This window comes from Falco cherrug, chromosome 3, assembly GCF_023634085.1.
Source record: "Falco cherrug isolate bFalChe1 chromosome 3, bFalChe1.pri, whole genome shotgun sequence".
NCBI lineage: Eukaryota > Metazoa > Chordata > Aves > Falconiformes > Falconidae > Falco > Falco cherrug.
The window spans coordinates 92,750,685-92,772,047 of NC_073699.1; the positions used below are offsets into that span (position 1 = coordinate 92,750,685).

The window sequence follows — 21,363 nt, forward strand, 5'->3', positions numbered from 1 at the left end:
TATTTGTGTAGTTGATGTAGTTTGATAACCTCACTAGTTTGTTGGTATGATCCTCTTAGAAGTGATCAGTTCTGGGTTCTGGGAAAGAAGACATCTTCTGTACTGTGCCTCAATATTACAGCTGACTTAACTGCTAGTGTTTTTTTCTCTTATGTTTTTGGAGTAACGCTTGTAACATAGAGCTGCTAATAACCTCACCCTTGGAGGTAAATATAAAAAAATAATGAAATGTCTTTTTTTTTTTTTTTTTCCCCCTTAGTTCAGTTCTCAGCTTTCTCCAGTATAGTGACTAAGGCTTAAGACATGTAAAGATTTCTTTTCATGGTTGAATTAGGCATGTAAATATTCCCTGTGACTTGAATGGAAACACTTGCAAAAGTGAGCCTTTGTAGGCACAAGATTTAAGCAAGTTTGAGTGAGGGTTTTATAATTTGTTATTTGAGATGCATTAGAGTAAAATGAAAAACAAGAAACTCTTTTATGTATCATAGAACAGTTTGGGTTGGAAGGAACCTTGAAGATCATCTAATTTAAAGCCCCCTGCCATGGGCAGGGACACCTTCCACTGGACCAGGTTGCCCAAAGCCCATTCCAGCCTGGCCTTGAGCACTTCCAGGGATGGGGCATCCACAGCTTCTCTGGGCAACCTGTTTCAGTGCCTCACCGCCCTCATAGTGCAGAATTTATTTCTAATATCCAATCTAAATCTACCCTCTTTCATTTTAAAGCAATTATCCCTTGTCCTATCACTACTTCATGCCCTTGTAAAAAGTCCCTCTCCAGTTTTCCTGCAGGCCCCTTTTAGGTACTAGAAGACCACAGTAAGGTCTCCCCTGACCCTTGTGTTCTCCAGACCGAACAACCCCAACTCTCTCAGTCTGTCTTCGTAGGAGAGGTGCTCCATCCCTCTGGTCATCTTTGTGGCCCTCCTCTGGACTTGCTCTAACAGGTTCATGTCCTTCCTACGTTGGGGGACCCCAGAACTGCACACTGTGCTCCAGGTGGGGTCTCACGAGAGTGGAGTAAAGGGGGAGGTAGATACCTGTTTATATATAAACAGAATATCAAATAATAGAACATGCCTTTTTCTTTCTTTTAAGAGAGAGCCTTCTAGTAATCTCTTTGTATCTTTGTATCAAATAAACTTTTTTTTTATTTGTAACTATAGCTTGGTACAAAAAGTCAAATCCAGGAGATACCTGTAGCACTTGTTCTCTCAGGGTTTAGTTTGTCTCTTAGAACATTTGCAGCTGCATTTTGCAGGCATTGTAAAATTGTCAATATATGAACTTAACCAAAATTGAAAAGTCTCAGTAAGAGAATTACTTGTGCCTACTTGCTGAAAGGCACATGAAAGATTGAACCCAAGTGTGATGTTCTCAGAGATCTTTGTATCATGCAAAAGATTAAAACGAAATTTTATTTTAAAGCAAGTTTTCTCTTTCTGTACTATCAAAAGGTCTCCTCCAACATACCTTTATTTGTTTTAGAAATTGTGCCATTACTGTATCTAGTGCGGTACATGAAATGTTAATAGACACTTACTTTCTTTTGCATTTAAGATGCAGACAAAGGCTCTTACCTTCCATTTCAGAACTGTCAGATCTTGTGATCTTGTTTTCTTGGGAACCGTACAAACCTTCAATGAGTAGAAAATAATTGGTACAACAATCTTTAAAACATTTGTTCAAAGCTTTTTTACACTGTTAAATTGCTATAGCTCAGATCTTGATTTTAAAGTAGTACTTAATTCAAGCATGAATCCAGACCTTTGAAATTCCAGGGTGAAAACTTCTTTATGAAGGGTTCAGACAAATTCTTTCAGGTAGTCTCAGTTCCTACCACAACCTTTTTTTTTTTCCCTCAGAGAGGTTGCTAGCATAAAACCAGAAGAGATGTAATAATATAACGTAAGGTTAAAAGCCATGCATCATAATTGTGTGGGTTTTTTTATTCCCCTCTGAAAAATAAAAACTGGCCTGATTAGAATGTTGTAAATAAATAACATCACAAACTTTTTTTTATTATTTTAAGGTTTTTTTAACGTGTGTGTATCCTATTCCACCTTCGTGCGCACACACACCCCCACACCCACCCACCGTCTCCCTTTATTCAGGCATCTTTTAAGAAACAAATCTATTGTCCTTGTTCAAGTAAAATTGCTTTCAGTTGTAATAAGATTCAGTGCCTTTCTGTTTTTTGGGGGTTTTTTATTGAATTTCATTTTGAAAGTAGTTTTTGGCAGGGAGTAAGGCATTTTTACATCTGACAACTATGAAAACTGCCAAATTTGTCTGCTGTATAATGTCAGAGACTTAAACTGTGAGAAAAAGTAAGTGTGAAGCTTTGGTACGGAGCCACATGTGCTGACCCTTTTGTCTGTAAGTATTTTTGAAATTGATCAGAGCTTTCTAGAAATTAAAAACAAAAGCCAAGCCAACAGGGGAGGAACTGCTATGCCTGACTAATTTATACTCCAGTACAGCCTTGTCCTTTTGGACATAAGGCAAAATGTTTCTAGGTAAGGGTGTTACTAAAGAAGAATCTAATGAAGTTCTCCAAATCGATGCTATAGAAATTGGGGTCTTGCCAATTCTTCAAATCAATAAAACTCTGATTAGGAATATGGAAATTGTTGCTCTGGATCTGAGAAAACAGTCCATCTGTTCCAGCATTCAGAGTCTTGATCTGACCAGGATTGGTCACATTGATCAGTCAGCTTGATCAGCTGGTCAGACTGATTTAACATGAAACCCCAGGAAGCGCTGGACCTTATATTAAGGTGTACCTTGAAACTTAAGTGTTAAGAGGTGTTCTAAAACACTAAAGCTTGAACATACTAAAATATGCCACAGTCTTCCTGTGAGAGAGCTTCATGGCCAAAATGTATGTTATATTGTTATTTCATGACTCGTCATTTGTACTTCTGTTACGAGGAAGTTTAGAAGAGGAAATAGATGAACATTACATGACTATTCTTTTATAAAACAGGGGTAGTTTATTCGGCAGAATCAGTCTTGCATCATGCATTTTGAACAGAAAAGACTGGAACAGACTATCTGTCAATTAATACTTTTCTGACCAAAAAATGCCTCCTGTGTCCACAAAAGTTTAGCTAAACAGATAGGGTTGAAAAAAACATTTTTAATTCTGAATATTTTGCAGTGATTCTTTTTTTTTTTTGCTATTCAAAGTCATATGGAGTGAACCTATGAAAGATTTTTTGCATGCAGTTTTGATGAAAGTTTCATAGAAGTACAATATGGAACAGTAGTCCTCTAGTGTCTTGTAGACAGAAGATCTATTGTATAACATGAAGTAAAAGTTGCAGTAGAACAGCCATAACTGGTGGAAAAGATTAAAATAAGCTTCAGGCAGCGCTTGTGTGTATCATATGAAGTGTCGCTAGGATAAAAGACCTGAAATCACTTAGGGAACATCTGAAACATGTTTTTGTGACTTTCACTGTAGTTGGCTGTAAGGGATTCGAGAAGGGTCATATGTTTATGTAAAGTATGTGAAGCATCATAAATGTACTTGTGTTACAGAATTTCAAAAGGTACTTCTATTCACGGTAGCGTATTACTTCTTTTCTTTTTCCCAGGTTTAACAATCTGTGGGCACAACTGTCTGCTAACTGCTGAATGGATGTCTGCCAGTAAAATTGTGTGTCGAGTTGGACAGGCTAAAAATGACAAGGGAGACATTATTGTTACTACAAAGTCTGGTGGCAAAGGAACTTCAACTGTTTCCTTCAAACTGCTTAAACCTGAAAAAATAGGTATTTTTCTTGTTCAAATTCACATCTGTTTTCTTTGCTAAACAAATACATGACTGAGTTCCTTTTTAAATAAAATTCATGTTTAAAATGGATCCACCTCAGGACAGTTCTTCAATTGTCTAGAAGCAGAGTGTATCAATAAAATGTGCAAATATATACATAGATAAGCTCATGGTATACATGAAATTAATCCTGCTATCTCAATATCCTGCTAAAGCCCTCAATGACTAATGAAAAGTAGCCCTTTATTTTTCTGTAAGGAATAGCACTAAGCTTCTAAAATTTAAGAATTTTTAATTACCTTAGGTGTACTAGATTAATACAAAATATAAACCAGCTCATGAGCTTCACACCTGAATCCTGAGCTGACAGTTAATCCTTTAAAGAAACTTGAATCCTCAGTGCCATTTCTTATTTGTAATTCAAACCATCCTGAAAGATGGGAAGTCTGAAGTATTTCTCATGAGATGCTTAACGATTGAAATGATGTGGCCAAGCAGACCTCTGCTTAATCTAGAATCCAGTCTAAATACTCTCTGGATTGAAAATATTTCTTTCAGAACACTTCATTGATGAAGTTGGATGGTTATCTTTTCTAACATAGGGGTTCCCACAAGAACCATTTTAGACTTTTTTCTCTCAGTTAAATAACACCCGATTTCTCCCAAGCTGTACTAAGATCTTAATAATAGAAAGGTGAATCAAGTGCATATGTCACACAGTGAAGCTTTTGGTGATGGGCGAGGAGAATTGATATTTAAAAAACAGGTAAATGGGGTAATCTCTGGTGCTGAGCATCTGATGGGTATATTAGAGAAGGGCATGGCCAAGAGTAAGGCTGGCTGCACTTTTGGCTGAGGGCCAAGACCTATTGTGCCTCACCTTTATGCTTTGTTGTAAGTCAGTCCTGTGTCCTTTGAGTCATCCATCTTGGCATGTGGCCAGAGTTTACTTACTTTTTGGCTAGTGAGTGGCACAGAAAACCAATCTTCCCTAGTATATGCAAATAAGATGACCTCCAGGTAATTGCTCGGTTTGAAAGTAATAGATGACAAAATTTGGACAGATATCAAAATAGTTTGAGGAATGAAAAAATATTAATACTCTGTGATTAGGAAAATGCTCTTTAGGTATATGAAACTATGTGCTCTGTAAGAGGGTAATATTTGATACCCAGCCATGAATACCTTTTCAGCAGCTATAATAAAATAATTTAGCGTAATTGCATCCAGGTTGTTTTGCCATGTATCTTCCAATATATTACCTAGGCATGCATTTTATATTTATCAGGATTTTTCAAATTAATTCAGTATGTCAGAAGTTGATGGTGCTGGACTGCCCTTGTTGTTTTAAGGATCTGTGCTTTGTTTTCTCTAGGTATCTTGGATCAGTCTGCTGTCTGGGTGGATGAAATGAACTATTATGACATGCGCACTGATAGGAACAAAGGGATTCCCCCCTTGTCCCTACGTCCAGCTAATCCGCTTGGTATTGAGATAGACAAGTGAGTACCAAATGCCTTTAATCCACATTTTTAGTGGTTTTCTCTATATGTGCCTTAGTGAATTCCAGAAAAGTTTAATGGTTTACAGGGTAGGGAAAGATTTAAAAAACCCCATACGTATATTAGCTGTTGGTGTGCTCTTTGGTGCTCAGAAGAGTTGTTAGTGCACATTCTATCCTGCTTCATAATCCTCCTTTTTGTACCATCAATTAGAACTGTAGATAATCGAAAAGCCTGATATATTGAACCCCAGTGGTGTTTAGATTTTGAGGATTGGTAAATAACCTAAGGCTTTGGATTTATACATTGTAGCTATGGAATACTTACTGTTGCATTTGAGTTTCATGGGGCTTTTAAGGATGTTTAGATTGCTATCTGTTGCTAAAATTGCACTGTAAAATGTGATTTATTATACCACATCAGCTAGTTTATTGAAATATTAATACTGTTTTCCAACCCACAGACTTCCTTACTTTTGTTAGTAAGTACGGTGGAATTTACGACATACTTTTTTTCTGAAATAGAAACTTTATAGTGAGTGATAAATGGAATTAGAAGGCTTTAAATGGGACACTTTTTGGGCTCCAAACCTGCCCAACTCCTAGAAATAGCATCAGGAATAATATTTCTTTTGATCAAGATACCAGCCCTACCAAAACCAAAGGGTATTTAAAATTTAACTATTGCTAGGGGTCTCCTCTGCTGAATAGTCTGTGAGGGGGAATGCATTGGAGAGAATCTGCAGCATCTGTTGTTACCTTGTTCTGATGGGGAACCTGCGCTTTCTCAAAACCCATATGGGATTTCCAGTGGATCAGTCATCACCTTCCAGCCTCTGGCTGTACGTTTTTTTTCCTAGTTTGAGTATGTATATTTCTTTCTTTTCAAAGTACTAACCCAATTTTTTTGTACTACATTGAAGATTTTGTCTCTTTGTAAGTATTTTTCTCCATCTCGTGATGTAACTTCTGACAGGTACTACTTTCATCTTCTCCAGTTTTCCAGTCCTGTTAAAATGTTGACTCTAGGACTGTGGACAATATTCCAGTATCTTACTAGAAGACTTCCTGTCTCTCCTCCAGTCTCCCTTTCCTGTTCATAAACTAAAAAAAACAGTAATCCTTTTTACCACAGTGCTGCACTGGTAACTAGCAGTGAGTGGCTTGTTAGCTGATTCTCTGAGTTGCTACTTTGCTGCTGGCACAATTGCTCGTTATTCTGTAGGGATGGCCTGGATTCCTTTATCTTGACTGTTTCTTTTTGCATTTGACTGTGTTCCTCTATTTGTTTCTTCGTTGACATCTTAGTTCAGATGACAGTCTTTCTACTTAATGTTTTTACCAACTATTTATAAAAAAAATCTTGGTCATAAAGGTGTTATTGGTGATGATGCAAATACTGGTGAAAGAGTAATGTGGGCTTTAGTAAAACTTTACCTACATATGTTCTCAAGTTTGCTTCTTCAAGTATTGGGTGTTTTGGTTTTTTTATAGTTAGTACTTCAGTCCATGTAACGTACTGTTCTATTGGCATCGCATAAAACTATGTCTGTAATCAGTCTTATGGTAGCAAGTCTCCTTTAAACTGATATACTAATTTTGCCTGGTTACTTTATTCAATGAAGCACTTAATCTCAAAGCCAATATAATACGTTCTCAAACATTGTAACAAACAGGTGCGACTGGCTGACATTAAAACTGATTAGTTGAATTAGTTGAACCCTGCAACAGCTTTTCCAATATTTTATCTGGGATTTAAGTCAATATAACTAATTTGATTATGTAGTCCTCTCTCCATAGGTTTCTTACAATACTTCTTTCTGTAAATACAATGGTTATGACATAGTTACTTTTAATTTGTTCTTATTTTAACAAAATGTCTAATGTACTATTTGGCATCATAACCAAAATTGGTAGTTCTTACAGTTCAGACAGTGTTGATGTGATAGATTAAGGATTGTCTTCCAGAAACCTAATAGCATTAGTTTGAGATTTGTTTAATTTAGTAATGTTTGGATGTTTGTTAAATAGAAACCCAGTGATACTATATTTTAAATGTTTCATCTAAAAGCATTAGAAAATACCATGTTAATGAAACCTCAGATTTTATGTGGGAAAAAAACCCATCAGAAATGTGTAAGTACAGATAGGAAATAACCTTTTTGTGAGGGGGGGAGAAATAGGGAAATCTTTGGGCAAGTATAGTATCAAGCCTCGTTTATTGGAGGTGAGGTGTGAAGATTATTGCAAGCAGTGGTGTTGAAAATTACCTGTTTGAGAGAAGGAACACTAGGCAATATAACAAGTAATTTTATAGAGGGATTGAGGAATAAGTTATGGAGAGGGGGAACTGGATGTCAATTGGAAGTCAAATACTCTCATTGGGAAGGAGAGGAAAAGCCTGGTCTGCCCTTGTGCTATGGGTGAGCATGGTATTAATACTTGTGACTGTAGATGGAACATCCTGTGTTATTAATTAGAAAGTGCCCCCTCAATGGAAAAGCTTTCATAATTTCCTTGAGAAATAGGAGCAATATATTTACTTTTATGAAATAATCTCTACTACCATACGGTTTAACTAAACTTACATGTTTGCAAATACTTGATGTGATGGGTGAGTAACGAGAAGTTGTACAAGGTAGTGAAAAAAAGCAATTATAAATTAAGAAAGGGAGTAGATAAGCAAGATACTAGCATTTACTATTGCTAGACATGGGAATAATCTGTCACTAAAGTGATAAATTGTTAGAATTTTGGTGCTTTAACAGAAGGGGATGAATGATAGTTGCGTATACAAGGAGATGGGACTCTGCAGCATAATGGATCTCTCTTTTGTTAATACCTTTGGCTTCTTTAAACTATTTTAAAATGTGTAAAATTTGGGGTGTATTTTAATTTTGAAGCTGAAGCATTCAGCATTGATCTGTCTTGGTGGGATTTACAACCCTTGCACCGTAATGGCTGCTCAGGGAAAGGAGTGCCTTATATTAGTGCTGCAAATAGTAAACAAAATAAACATTTGCAGAGAGGACCAGGGAGAAAAACAGTGAAAAACAGATGTGAGAAAATAGGATAGGAATAAGCTAGATAGGAGCATGCTGAAGAGAAGGTAGGAAGTGGCTAGACTGCAGACTGAAGTAAGTCCTTCCTCTAGAAAGTGGTTGTCAGTCATCAGCAAATGATACAGAAGAGACAATCTGCAGCATGGGAAAGAGGTGTATCACCTATCTGTTGTGATTTTTTTTAAAGTTTTATTTCTTTTTAATATGGGTTATGCTTAGTTCTAAAAGTTTCTTTTATGGCTTTTTTAAAACATTGTTCATGTTACTTTGTCCAAATAAAATGTGTTTTAAAGTTAATTGTGGCTTTTGAATCATTCAGATGGATACTTTCAAGGTGTTGCAAATGGGACATGGGTATACTGCAAAAAAGATCTGGTAAGGCGCAGAAGTGCTTTAGTACAGCATTTCATTAAACTATTAGGCAAGCACAGAGACAAATACGTTTATGCTGACTCAGTAGACATAACGATTGGAATTTAGTTGCAAGTGACTGGGATTTAAGTGAACAAAAAGTTTCGACAGTAAATTAGATAACAGGGGGTCTAACACATTCTATTAATTAGAATACTGCCTGTAGATGCATTGTGGAAGTAAAATATATTCTCAAAATAGGCACTGGAATCTTCTTTTTACATTCAAATGTTGGAAGGATGCAAAGTAAGAACTATGGGTATATACTCATCCTCCTGGTTGTTTTTTACACAGTCAAGTTATTTTAAATATTATATTTATATGCAATGTACAAGCCATTATATCTTGCAGCCTACATGTTTAACAGGTAGTAGGTATATGTAATTTCTGGCTGATAAGTTCTTCATATTTTCTAAGAATCAATTGTTGTTCTCATGCCATACAACTAAGAATCTCACTTGCTGAATAGTATCATTTCTGTTGTAATGAAACTTGAACTTGCTGGTTATTATGTGTCAGTGGTGATCCTGAAAGTCACAAATGTTTTCCTAGAAGAATGTTTGCACACATTGGTCTCCTTCCTTGCTAATGGTTCTGCGTTCATCTTTCAAAACACAGAACTGATTCCATTAGATGAGGTTTCTTACATTGCAGTCGCTTACTGCATATTGTGTGCGTGCTATGAAGTATTTCATTCACACCAGAAGATAGATACTTAAAATATTTAATCTTTAATTTCTAGTTTTTTGGTTTTCAGAGTGGAGTAAAGACTGATACAAAGCTTTAGTTTTCCGTCACCATCTTTATGCTGGCTTTAAGTGCAAAGCAGGTCTGTGCCACCTTCCTCCCCAAGGAGTGTTCCTGGCTGTGGTGTTAAGCATACGTAGCCAGGAACGCTTACGGAAAGCTTAAGTAACTTGCAGGAAGAAAAAGAGTATACAGAGCAGTCGCCTCAGACTGAGAAACGTGGAAACCTGGTGTGAAAATACTGACATTTACAGTGGTGTTGCAGTACTTTGGTTTTTGCAGTTTAGAGCTGTTACAAGAGCAAGTTGGTAGTTATGTCCTACCAACATAGGATTGTTCAGAATTTTGAGTGGTTCTGGGAGGGAATATGTGATGCTTGTTTCGTAACGGCACTGGTTGAAATCTGTTGGTGGAAAATTTAGTTATGTGTAAGACTGGTGAATGAATTGCTTGCTCATTTGTACCACATACTTTTCCTCTCCAGCACAAGTCCTTGCTTAATCAAAGGTTCCCTGCCTCTTTTACCTACTCTGTCAGACCAAGAAAATCCATTCTCTGCAAAGCGGTAACAGCAGTCAGACCTAGTGGTGGTTAGAAAATCTTTGAATAGTGTTTGTTGTTTTGCATGTAGCAGAGGTCATTATGGTGGATCCATCTCGTACATGAAAGCAAATACTGACATGCTAAGTACATTCCACATACTTCTGTATCCACCCACTCAGTACAGATGCTTCCCTCTTCCCACGACGGCTTCCAAAACAGTTCATCTGGGAGGAGGGAACAGATGATCTTACGCTGCCACCTAATGGTAAACATCAGCTTGCTACCATGAGATAGGAAAAGACTTTCTGGAGACTTTGATATTTATTTATAAGTGGCTTGTATGGAAACGCAGTCAGTTTCATCCTTCAATGCGATGGGCTTGTGAAAACGTTTATCAGAGATCCACGTGGAAAAATTATGAAACCTGCAGGTGTACACAATATATATGTGTACATATGTACATATGTATATGATGCTGTACACAGTATATAGTCCTAGTTTTATGACTTTAAAAACATAGTAGCACTTAACTGCTTGTAAGGCTGATGCATCGCTTGCAGCTACCAGCCTGTAACCTCTTAGTAGATATCTCACATTCTGCCATGTCTCAAATATGGTTGTCATTTTGTTGTCGTATTTCTGATAAACCCATGCTACTAGGGAGTAATTGCCAGAGGGCATCCTTGTCTTTTTGCTGTTGGAGATCTTTGTTAACACCTCCTGATTTGTTGTGTTTAGTCTACTCCAGGGTCCCTTATGCTGGTCGTCTTGCATGCATTATGAGCACAGTAGAGCTACTACAAAGCCTGCTTCTAGGAGTCTGACTGGTACCAGACAGAGGGAGGAGTGTACAGCAGCTCTAGCTGGAGCTTGTTTATGCTGGTTGCTATTCAGAATCTGTGTTTATTTAAAGTTGCTCCTTTTGACCTATAAACTCCTGTGGAATTGAGGTTCAAGTTACCTTTTGGTGGCTGTATCCTGTTTTGGGACCTGCGTTTAATCTGCAAATGTTGTCATGTATGCTGAAAAGCATACTATGAGATTTTGAAACTCTGGGAGGAAAATAATCTTGACAGAAAAATCACACCTTGCTAAGCTGCATTCATAGTCAGGCTCTGCTCATGAGTATCCATTGCATTCTGTTGTTGTTACTCAATTGTGACTACTTGGAGGTTGTGATTTACCCATGGAGATACAACTAATCTTAAACCTCTGCAGAATATAAGTGCTCTGTATGTGCACAAGTTCTGCAGTAGAATTTGTAAGAGCCAATATAGACTGTGATGTTAAATTAGATTTATTGAGTGTCAGGCTATAGAGAACCTAAAGTTTGGGCTACTAGAGGGAGTGCCTTGTATTGTTGGGCGCGTGCGGTGCAAGTGAATTGATTGTACCCTGTGTGTTTTGAATACAAAGCAGACATGCATGGCCTTTACATGGAAGTAAGGACCACTACATTTAATACCGCATGACTGTATTAGCTATACTTAAAATATGTTTGAGGGAAGTGAAAGTGTGTAGTGGACTGAAACCAAATTTATTTTAATTCTAGTTCTTATGAATATAAACAGCATGTGAAATCTTAACTACTTTTATATTTAAAATCGTTACTGATGGATGAGTGAGACTACTTAAAAATGTTAACTACGTGTCTTGTACCGGGTCTGGTTCTGTTTTAAATAGAAGTCTACCTAGCAGAAAGCACTACTATGTAGATCCTATATGTGTACCTTTGCTGAAATTATAAAGGTAGTGAAATATGTGGAGTTATCAAGGATGGTGAACTTCTCTCTTCTTTTTCTGAGGTTTTCTGAATTCAGTTTGTGGTTCTCAAGTTTCTTTTACAGTGATTGCTTTCTAGTCAATGATTAAGTATTCAGAGTTGCTTCCTGAAGTGATTCTTGTATAATGAGCAAATCAACAGAAAAAAGATCAACAATTTCATTGCATGTCAGCTCAGTCTCGGTTTTTGCTACTAGTTCATATTTGCCCCATAATGTTGAAATGAGTAAAACAGAAATACTTTCTCAAGTCACATATGTGCTTTTTTATAAGTAAACCGTAAGCAGATTTTCATGAGAACTTCCAAGGACTTATTTAATTTACTAATGGAAGTTAATGAAACAAACTTGTGTATATGTGGAATCAGTCTCTTTTTAGATGCATCTGGCCAGGCCAGACATTTTAGAAGTACAGTTGCTTTCAGTTTGAACTTTTTAGTGAGCAGCTAATTGTGAAGACAGCTGTACCAAGTCATTACAAGCTGCTTCTATCTGTTAGTGGAAAAACTACTGGTAAAATTTATGATAAAAATGAGGATACTACACCACAGAGTATAATATATTGTTAACAGACTGCACACATTCACATTCATATTTCTACTCTGTTGTGACTATGTCTAAAATATGTCTGCACAGATAAAAGTACCCATAAACGCATTGATAATTTATGGTTCTGCACAAGTACATCTGCTGGGAAAAAAGCTCCTAATAACTTTTCAATGCAGCGAAACATCACACTGAAGAAACCCCACCCTTCATTTCTGCCCCACTGTCTGTGGGCAAAAGTAATTTGCAGGAATTTATTACATCCCTGGCTAAATTATTGGGGTTTCTCTCCCCCTCTCTCAAATAGGGTTTTTTCCCCTAGGAATTGTATAGCTCATGCATAGGCTTAAACTGCTATGCGTACGTCTTACAATCTTGCAATGAGTAGCATTTGGTAATGGTATATTTGTTGAGTGAGTGTGTGTGCTTTTTGTGTTATATCTATTCTTTTGTCTTCTGAGAAAATGTACTGATGTTCTGAAAAATATGAACAGAATTCTGCTTCTGTATTGTGTGTGTGCACTTATACAGTGCTTGTACTGGAGATCTGAGTCTCTTCTGAGGTAACTGTAATTTTTTTATTGTTTCTGGGTTTTAGCATTAAAAAATGGGTTTGACCACAAAGATGCCACCATGTGTGGATTTAATAAAAAAGCTTTTTTGGACAGTCATGCCAGGTATCACATGTGAAGTACCATCCTGTAGATTCATGTGCCTGCTGGGCACTTCTGACTACTGTGTGTGAAAAGTAAGATATCTTTACATGTCTTTAAAGGAAGGATAAATTAAAACTTTCTTCGCCTTCTTCCATGCATTGGCATTTTCTGTGCACTAACTGGCATTCATGAAATGCAACGTCATTGGTAATTCTGAATCTTACTGCTTATGTTTATATATTTTTATATTAGTATTATCACTTTTTCATTGAACAGAGAGAAATATTGGGACCCTCATTTTTAGTTGTTACATTTGCTGCACTAGTTGCTACACTAGTTTCCCCTGTCTCTCTAGTTTTCATATGTCATTGCTTTTCCTTGCATCTAATTTGATTTTTTTTCTTGGTTTTAAAAAGTATTGTTTAATGCCACTGCTGTAATCAAGTGCTACTGATGAAAGACTTCTGTGCCATGTCATTATATATGTAAGTCCTTTGTATCTGGTTGTGCTAATGGCCATTTGGATATGAATAGAAACTTGTACAGAAAACAACTATTTTTTTTCTGTATAATTGTACTTTTTAATGTGCCTGCCTTTAGATTTGCTTCACTTCGTCTGCTGTTCAAGATAGCTTTAGCTATCTTGAAACATGTTTAGATTACAGAAAAATTAAAACTAACAAATCACTGCCTTCGTGTCCGTTGAAAATGGCTTTTCATACTATTAAATGTATTTCCAATAGCTGACTCCAGATTGCTACTCCCACCCAAGTTTGATCTCAGATGCAAAGTATGGCAGGTTTGCATTTGCATACAGTGTGCTTTGTATAGCAGAGCTCACCTAGCTTGTGAGCATCAAGGAGGGATTTTTATTGACTTGAGTTTGACATTTGTAATCCAAAAATCCAAAAATTTTTAGAATAGAGTATTTCATTTGGAAGGGATCTACAGGAATCATACAGCCCAACTGCCTGACCAATTCAGGGCTTACCAAAAGTAAACTTTTGCCACAAAAACAAAACCTTGTTTGCCACAATTAGTTTCTGAAGATGGGATGCAGCTGTGGGTAAAGAATAGAATGGTGAGTGCACCTGGTGATGTACTGGGAGCACACGATGGAATGAATGTAGCCAAGTGTTAAGTGTGTGTCTGGACTGCAGGATGAAGATTGTCATGTTTCATGTTTTCATCAAAAAGTGCTTTAAATATTTTTATTACACTGACTTTAAATGGAATACATTTTCTGTATGAGTATCTTAGAAGCTACTTGTAATGTCAAATACACTGTTATAAAGAATCTGCTTTTACAAGGAATTGGCTCGCATGCTAGCTTTATGCATTGTAAGACTGAATAAAAACAAACAAAACATGCTGTTTCTCACTCGAGACATGCCCACTTTTGTTTTGTGTACTATGAACAGAGATGGATCAGTATATTCTGTTTTGCAAGAGGGTGATTTTAACTCAGGGTGTTTGTATATAATGGAAGTATGTTCCATGTATCTTCCTTTGTGTTTCCGTGGGACTTGGGCTGCACATGGACCAATAGACAGTGATGGTGCGAGATCAATTACTAGCTGTCAACTGGTGATGTCCTGTCATTTAAAAGTTAAAGATACTGTTCCATGGCTTATAGACAATATTATTTCTTATTTACTTGGTTTGATGTACTGATTTTCCTATTTAAAAGGTAAGAGTTGACTCTGAGTACATCCAGCATTAGTGGTCCTGCATGTGAATATTAGTAATACCATGGTGAGTCTGTCTAGTCTCATTTTCTGAAGGCAGCAGTTCTCTTTCTTTAAAAGCGTTTTGTACAGGCAATATTTCTGTCATGTGTAAAGGTGAAATCAAAATGGTAAAATTAGGTTTACTTAATTAGATTTCAATCTCTTCTTTCCCAGGCAGGCTACATGTGTGTATAATACCAGATTTAATTTCATGGTGAGATACAAGTTTATATTTACATCTTGTTGCAACATGATTTGGTTGGTTTGGGTTTTTTTTGTTTTGTTTTGGTTTGGGTTTTTTTATAATGTGGCATTACTAATTGTAAGCTGTTCACAAGAACATGTCTCACTGAAGAAATGAATATTCATTTTTCAGAGGCAGATTTCCTCAAAAAGATTTAGAGGCACTGTTTCCTGGGATGAGTGCTGATTTCACTAGCGAAAACTTTTCTGCTGCCTGGTATCTGATTGAGAATCATTCAACAACAAGGTTTGTTACTATCATAAAAATAATTGTTTTAAGTGCAAGTCACTCAATGTTATTTCATTATCCAATAGACGTGTCATTGGTGGTTGATGTTTACAGTAATAGACCTGTAGTTTCTACTGCCTGTGATGTTTCTGCTTGGCTAGAAACGTGAATCAACAAGTTTTGCTCAATGTGGTTATGAAGAAAACTTCATTTTTAACCAGATCTAATTTATGGCTTGCTTCCCCCCCCTCCCCCATGTAAGATGGGGAAGAAGAGAATGTCTTTCTTCAGGCTAAAGCCCTCTGTGTATGAAGAAGTTGGGCAGCATGGCCTTAAGTGGACACTCCAGGGGTTAAGTCATGACTAGAGGCTCAGGATCACTGAACAGACTAAGAGTAAACCAGTAGTATCAGTTAGCTTTTAGTTAACTCTTGTGGAAAATGCTATAGTAAATTAAGTTGGACAAATGAGTAAGATCTTTGAGGTAAATCTCTCAACGTCATTAATGTCTTAATTTTTAAACCTAGTTCATAATATGTACTTACATGAATGCATTACATAAATACATTTTGCATGTATAAGTGAGTTCTGAAACTTTTATCTGCTGGTGTTTGGATAATACTGGAAGCCATTTTTAGTAGAGAGGATGAGCCTTTTTTTTGTTGTTGTTTATAGCTGGGTATTCTGATTAGCATTTTGAAAGGCAATACCACTTTGCAGATTTAATATGTTTTTTGTTATCTTATGGTAGAAACAAGGTTGGATTTGTTTGAGGTTTGGTGGGTTTTTTGGGGGGGGTTTGGTTTTGTTGTTTTTTGGGTGGTGGTGGTTGATTTTAGGAGCTCCAGAAATAAGCATTAATCTGCTTGGGAAATTCCTCGCAAAGTGGTGGCAGATTGAAGAGGCAAAACAACAGCAAGAGAACATTATTATCTAATACATATGAAGTGACGGCATGTTTTTATATCCAATAACTAAAAGAGGAGTGATTCAAAATGAATTCTACCTCGCACAACCTGATAACTTCAGGGATCACGAGGTTTTTAAAAAAGCTGGGGGGTTAACAGTGAGAAGGAACAAACAGCTTTTGATGTAACTGTTTTATGTTTGGCACTTGGACTGTTGCTGTTTTGTTGCTCCTTCATGTGGGCACCAGTGACACTGCCAAGGAAGATGTGGAACAGATCAAGAGTTGATTGCAAAACCCTGGGGGCAAAAGTGAAGAACATGGGAGCCCAGGTATTCAGTTTCATTTACATGTGAAGGAGAAAGCTTCAAGTGTTAGCGGATGCATCCCGTAGTTTCAGAGGTGGCTGTACCGCTGGTTTCAAAGGCAGCGTTTTTTACTCCTGTAGCCATGGATCCATTACTAAAGAACAAGGACCGCTAGTCAGAAATGGGATTCATTTGAAGAAGTGGGGCGGGAACATCTTTGTCAGCAGGTTTGCACTTTGGTGACAAGGACTTCAAATTAGGAATATCAGGGGATGGTGATAACAGCTTGAGTTAATGAAGGGACGGAGTGCTACATACGTGGTTCAGTGATGGCATTGAGAGTGCTGTTGGGAATTGCAAAACCAGCTGGAAGGATCTAACCTCAAGTGCCTTTACACATGTAGCCTGGGAAACAAGAAGCCAGAGCCCCACATATGGGATTAGACAAGCACATCACTGGAATAAAGTGGGGTAGCTCACGTGCCTGGTGTTCTATGATGGATGGGAAGAGGCTTTCTCAGAAATACATCCAAGAAAGAACAGATGGACTTGACCTTTGTGTGAAGGAACAGCTTGAATAAATACATGCTCCCTCTTATGGAGCAGGTAGCAGGATGGTTGAGAGCTTGTTAAAGAGGCTGGAAAGGCTAACATCGCAGTGGGATGAGGAATTGAACAAAATCTTCCTTAAGAAACTTGAGGAAGCCTGCACAGAGCAAACCCTGGTTCCTGTACAGGACTTTAACCTCTGTGATTTACAGGAAGGGCAACCATCCAGGAGGCTTGTGGAGAGTCCTGGGAATGTCTTCTAACGTAGCTGCTAGGTGGGCAATCAGGGGTGCTGTTTTCCTAGATCTGATTCGTGCAGGCAAGGCAGGGGACATGATAACCAGTGGCAGCCTTGGCTGTAGCAGTCACAAAATACTTGGGTGCAAGGCTCTAAGGGATGTGGGGAAGGCAGGCGACAGAGTACGTGCCTGGGTTGGGCAACAGTAGTATAGAAGAAAATCTGGTGTTTGTAACATGCCAGAAATACCAGTTGGCTGTCTAGTCCATACCATCTTTTGGGGTGTATTAGCAAGGCTGTGTTATGTAAGATATGGGGATAATTACTCTGCTCATTGTTACTAAAGCTGTAGTTGAAGTGCTCTGCCCAGTTTTGGCCACTGGTTTAAAAAAGATAGGAAAGCAGAGACACAAAAACAGGAGTATGTAAGTATCTGTGGGTGTACAGCTTGAATGAGTTATGTGCCTTTAGAAAGGAAACAAGATTAATTCAGAAATAATACATTAATATATAATTTAGGTTAGGTGCAGATTAAAACCAATATTTGATTGCTTAAACCCTGGGACTGTGTAACTGAGTGCTGCAGAATCACCATTATGGAGAGTGCTGAGATTTAATTTAACAGCTGTCTGTCATGGGTGGCTTGGGTACATTTAAGGATGCTGTAGACCCAGAAAATTAATTAAATTACTATTTAGACTGATTTAAGTTACTCTTTTTATCAGAATTGCCATGGAATATGAACGACAGCATAATGTGGTGGTTGTAAAGCCTAGTATGGCAAGGTGTCAGTAAGAACATTGATTTTTCTGGTCATCAGTACTATGAGTTGATAATAAATAATTACATGAGCTTGCATGGTGCCTTTTTAACTTGTACTGTGCCAGTGGGTCAGTGCCTGAGTGTCCATTCTCATGGACTTTTAAAACTTCCTATTAAGAAAAAAAATATTCTTAACACTTTGTCTAGCATCAGCTTAAATACTTCATCTTTCTTGGGGGAAAAAAACCCACAAACAACTTTCATTCAAGTCATGAACCCATCAGTCTAGTGGAATAAAAGATACTCATTTCTGGTTTTAAATGAAAGCTGGGGGTTTTTGCATATTAGCTCAGTTTATATTGGTTTACAAAGTCTGAATCTTAGTGTTGGACGTACAAAAGCTGTATAAAACTCAACAGGAAGAATGGCTCAAAGGGTAGGGTGAATCCAGTCATGTTTTGAATCTAATTATAAATAACTTTTTAAATAAAGAAGGGGAAAAAATGGATTTACTTCTTCTCACTTCAAAATGTGTAGTCTTAGAAATATTCTGGAATTGTATAATTATCTGCCTCATATCATTTGTGCTGTTTTTGCGGAAACACACAGCAACAGTTTAGTTCTTGTCCTCTACATAACCTCAGGTATTGGGAATGCTAAATTTGTGGTGCAGTGATGTTTTGGTTAGCTTATGTCTGTTTTTTCCTTGAAGGAAATTCTTTGTAAGCAACCAAAATAACTTTTTTTTTTTTTACCTCAGCAATATTCTGACAAATATAAATAAACTATGCAGACATAGTATTAGATCATCAGGTAAGGTGAAACAGTGCTTAAAAGATAACTGTACAGATTTTTTTTAGTTTGAAAATGCTGCTGGTAAGTACTTCTTGTATGCCCAAATAGACCCATCCAGCTATTGAATAATGTGATTTCTGTCCAGCAGATGGAAACAGGAAATAAAACAAAATGTTGTGACATCATTAATATAAAAAGGAAAATGCATGTAAGTGCACCAGTGTGTTTTGTCTTCCAGCAGGTGGTGACAGCTTTCCCACTGCCTAGGCTAAAGTTTGGTTTGTTGTCTTAACATGTCTTTTTCTACCTGTTTAAAATGGGCAAAGAGTATTGGTGGAATTGCCTTATGCCTTAATTTCCTTACTTCATTGTTTCCCTCTCCTCACCGAGGTATAGTGCAGTTTTTTTGATTCCTTTGTGTCAGGGAGATGGGTTTAGCCTGCAGGTAGGAGAAATTACTTTAAGCATGAAAATCATGTGTTATATTTGTGTTTCTGAGCTTGTTCATGATAGTGCTTTTGTAATTAATCCAGCAGCATAACTACTGAGATCATATTCATAGTCATCAACAAAAAGATGATATGCAAGTAATGAAGAATTAGTCATGATGTAAGACTTCTAAAGTAATTGCAGCTGATTGCAAAAAGTAAAAATGTGAAATCAAATGTAAACTGGCAGTAATCTGGAAATATTAGGAAACTAAGATAAAAAGTAACCTACCATACAAACAATAGTGATGAGTTGGCAGTTAATACTGCCCTGTGAAGTGTCTTTCAAAAATAATTCAGTAGACTATATATAAAAAACATACTTCCATAAAGCAGGAATCCATTCAGCTTTTCTTTATTTTTGCACTAATATTGTCTTCGATTCTGAGCTGTATGTCCAAACTCATATAAAAATATTGAAGGAATTCAGAAACAGAAAGTGAAAAAGGTTTGTGAACTAAGCTGCAGAGTTAAACAAATAAACAAATATCTCTTATTAAAGAGACTTCTAACATGCCAGTTACATAACCAGTAGTTAATCTGGTGTGCTAAGTGTAGTGAGTTGGACTATCACCTATTTAAGGTAGTACAGTTAAGAGCAATATTGCATGTTTAAAAGAAATTTCTTGACTAATTTGTGTTACAAAGAAATCTATTCCATCACAAGTGATAGAAACCCTCCATTTGGGATTAAAATTAAAACAGGAAAGCTCTTTGGACTAAAAGTAAGCTGTCATCAAGCAGCACACTTTTTCGCAATTACTCAGTCATTAATAGTTGTTGCAGAAGTAGCTGGCTTGCTTTTCCAAGTAGTTGTTCCATTTATTCATTAGCTGACCTTGTTCGTTGTTTGAACGTCACAGGGGTTTTCTTGTTTCTTTTCAGTTTTGATCAGCTCAAAATGGCTGTTGTGAATTTGAAGAAACAAGCCAATAAGAAAAATGAGGGCAGTCTAGCTTATGTGAAAGGAGGTCTCAGCACATTCTTTGAAGCACAGGATGCTCTGTCAGGTAAATATGCTTTGTGCTTACTAAATGCAGATACTGTCTTTTCTTTTATACTGCGTGTGGTTGAACTTAATATTAAAAATACTGTTTTTCTTCACAGTCCCGTCTGAAAGTGTATAACAAGCCCAAAGTCTGTATTGTGTTGCTCAGAAGCTGGGACTGGCTGGCTGATTATTGTGGTAGTTTTGGAAAAGATGGCACCAAATGTTTATGGAGGCATTTGATGAAACTGCTTAGACCACAAATCCAGAAAGGAGAAGAAATGTTAAACTGAGGATAATATTAAGATGACTTACAAACTGTAGCAATATAAAAAATAGTTTTTATGATGACTTATCCCATAGTCAGACTGCAATATTTATATGAATATTCATTACACTCTGACTTGGGAAATCAGACAGCCTTTATATTCTGCTTGCCATAGGGAAAATGCAACACACTAGTGAGATTAACTTAGTTGTCTGTTCCATTTTTATATATAGCTTTATTTTATATATACACACTTTAAAACATAAAATGTCTCTGAGGTAAAAGCTCATTGTGGGCTGCCATAGCCCCGTCTAGTCAGGGACTGTGCTGGATAAGAAAGTGACAGTGCTGGGCCATCCCCAGTAGGGTTGACACTAGCACTATGCAGTTCTTCATAGCTACGGTATATTGCAGGATTATCATTCCTGATCATTGATCCTGTGTAATGGGTACCATGGAGTAAGGAAACTTACATTTAGTCATGGCCTCAGCCAAGCTAGTGCTTCCATTGGCTTTAGGAACACTGCTTTGGAGAAGTAAGAGGTTTTTCTTGAACTGCTTGCAGGCCACTCGCTGTCTGATACTTTCCACGCGTCAGGGAAAAGGGAAGGTAGTGCTGTCTCACCTGGTGGTCCACCTGTATTACTGCCCCAGGCAGATTAACCTGTGACCTGGCCATCAGATGACAATGTTTTCAGAAGTGGTTGCTGGCTTTTGGCTACCTGCCTAATTCAGTAATTTTTAAGAGAACTTTTTCCACAAGTGCAAACATACGTGCTTTGGTAGTTAAGACCTGTTCTTGAGACATCTGAAGGTTCTTGCTGTGAA

At 37.2% G+C, this 21,363-nt stretch overlaps 1 protein-coding gene across 2 annotated transcripts in view; it reads left to right on the forward strand.

The window, feature by feature from the left end:
- The window catches only part of EXOC2 (exocyst complex component 2), a 133,601-nt gene that overhangs the window by 16,246 nt on the left and 95,992 nt on the right, over nt 1-21,363 (forward strand). For both annotated transcript variants that reach the window (XM_055704147.1, XM_055704148.1), the window contains exons 3-6: nt 3,605-3,781; nt 5,159-5,285; nt 15,137-15,250; nt 20,165-20,289. In XM_055704147.1, the coding sequence (XP_055560122.1) occupies nt 3,605-3,781; nt 5,159-5,285; nt 15,137-15,250; nt 20,165-20,289 (543 nt within the window). The remainder of the gene's footprint in view (nt 1-3,604; nt 3,782-5,158; nt 5,286-15,136; nt 15,251-20,164; nt 20,290-21,363) is intronic.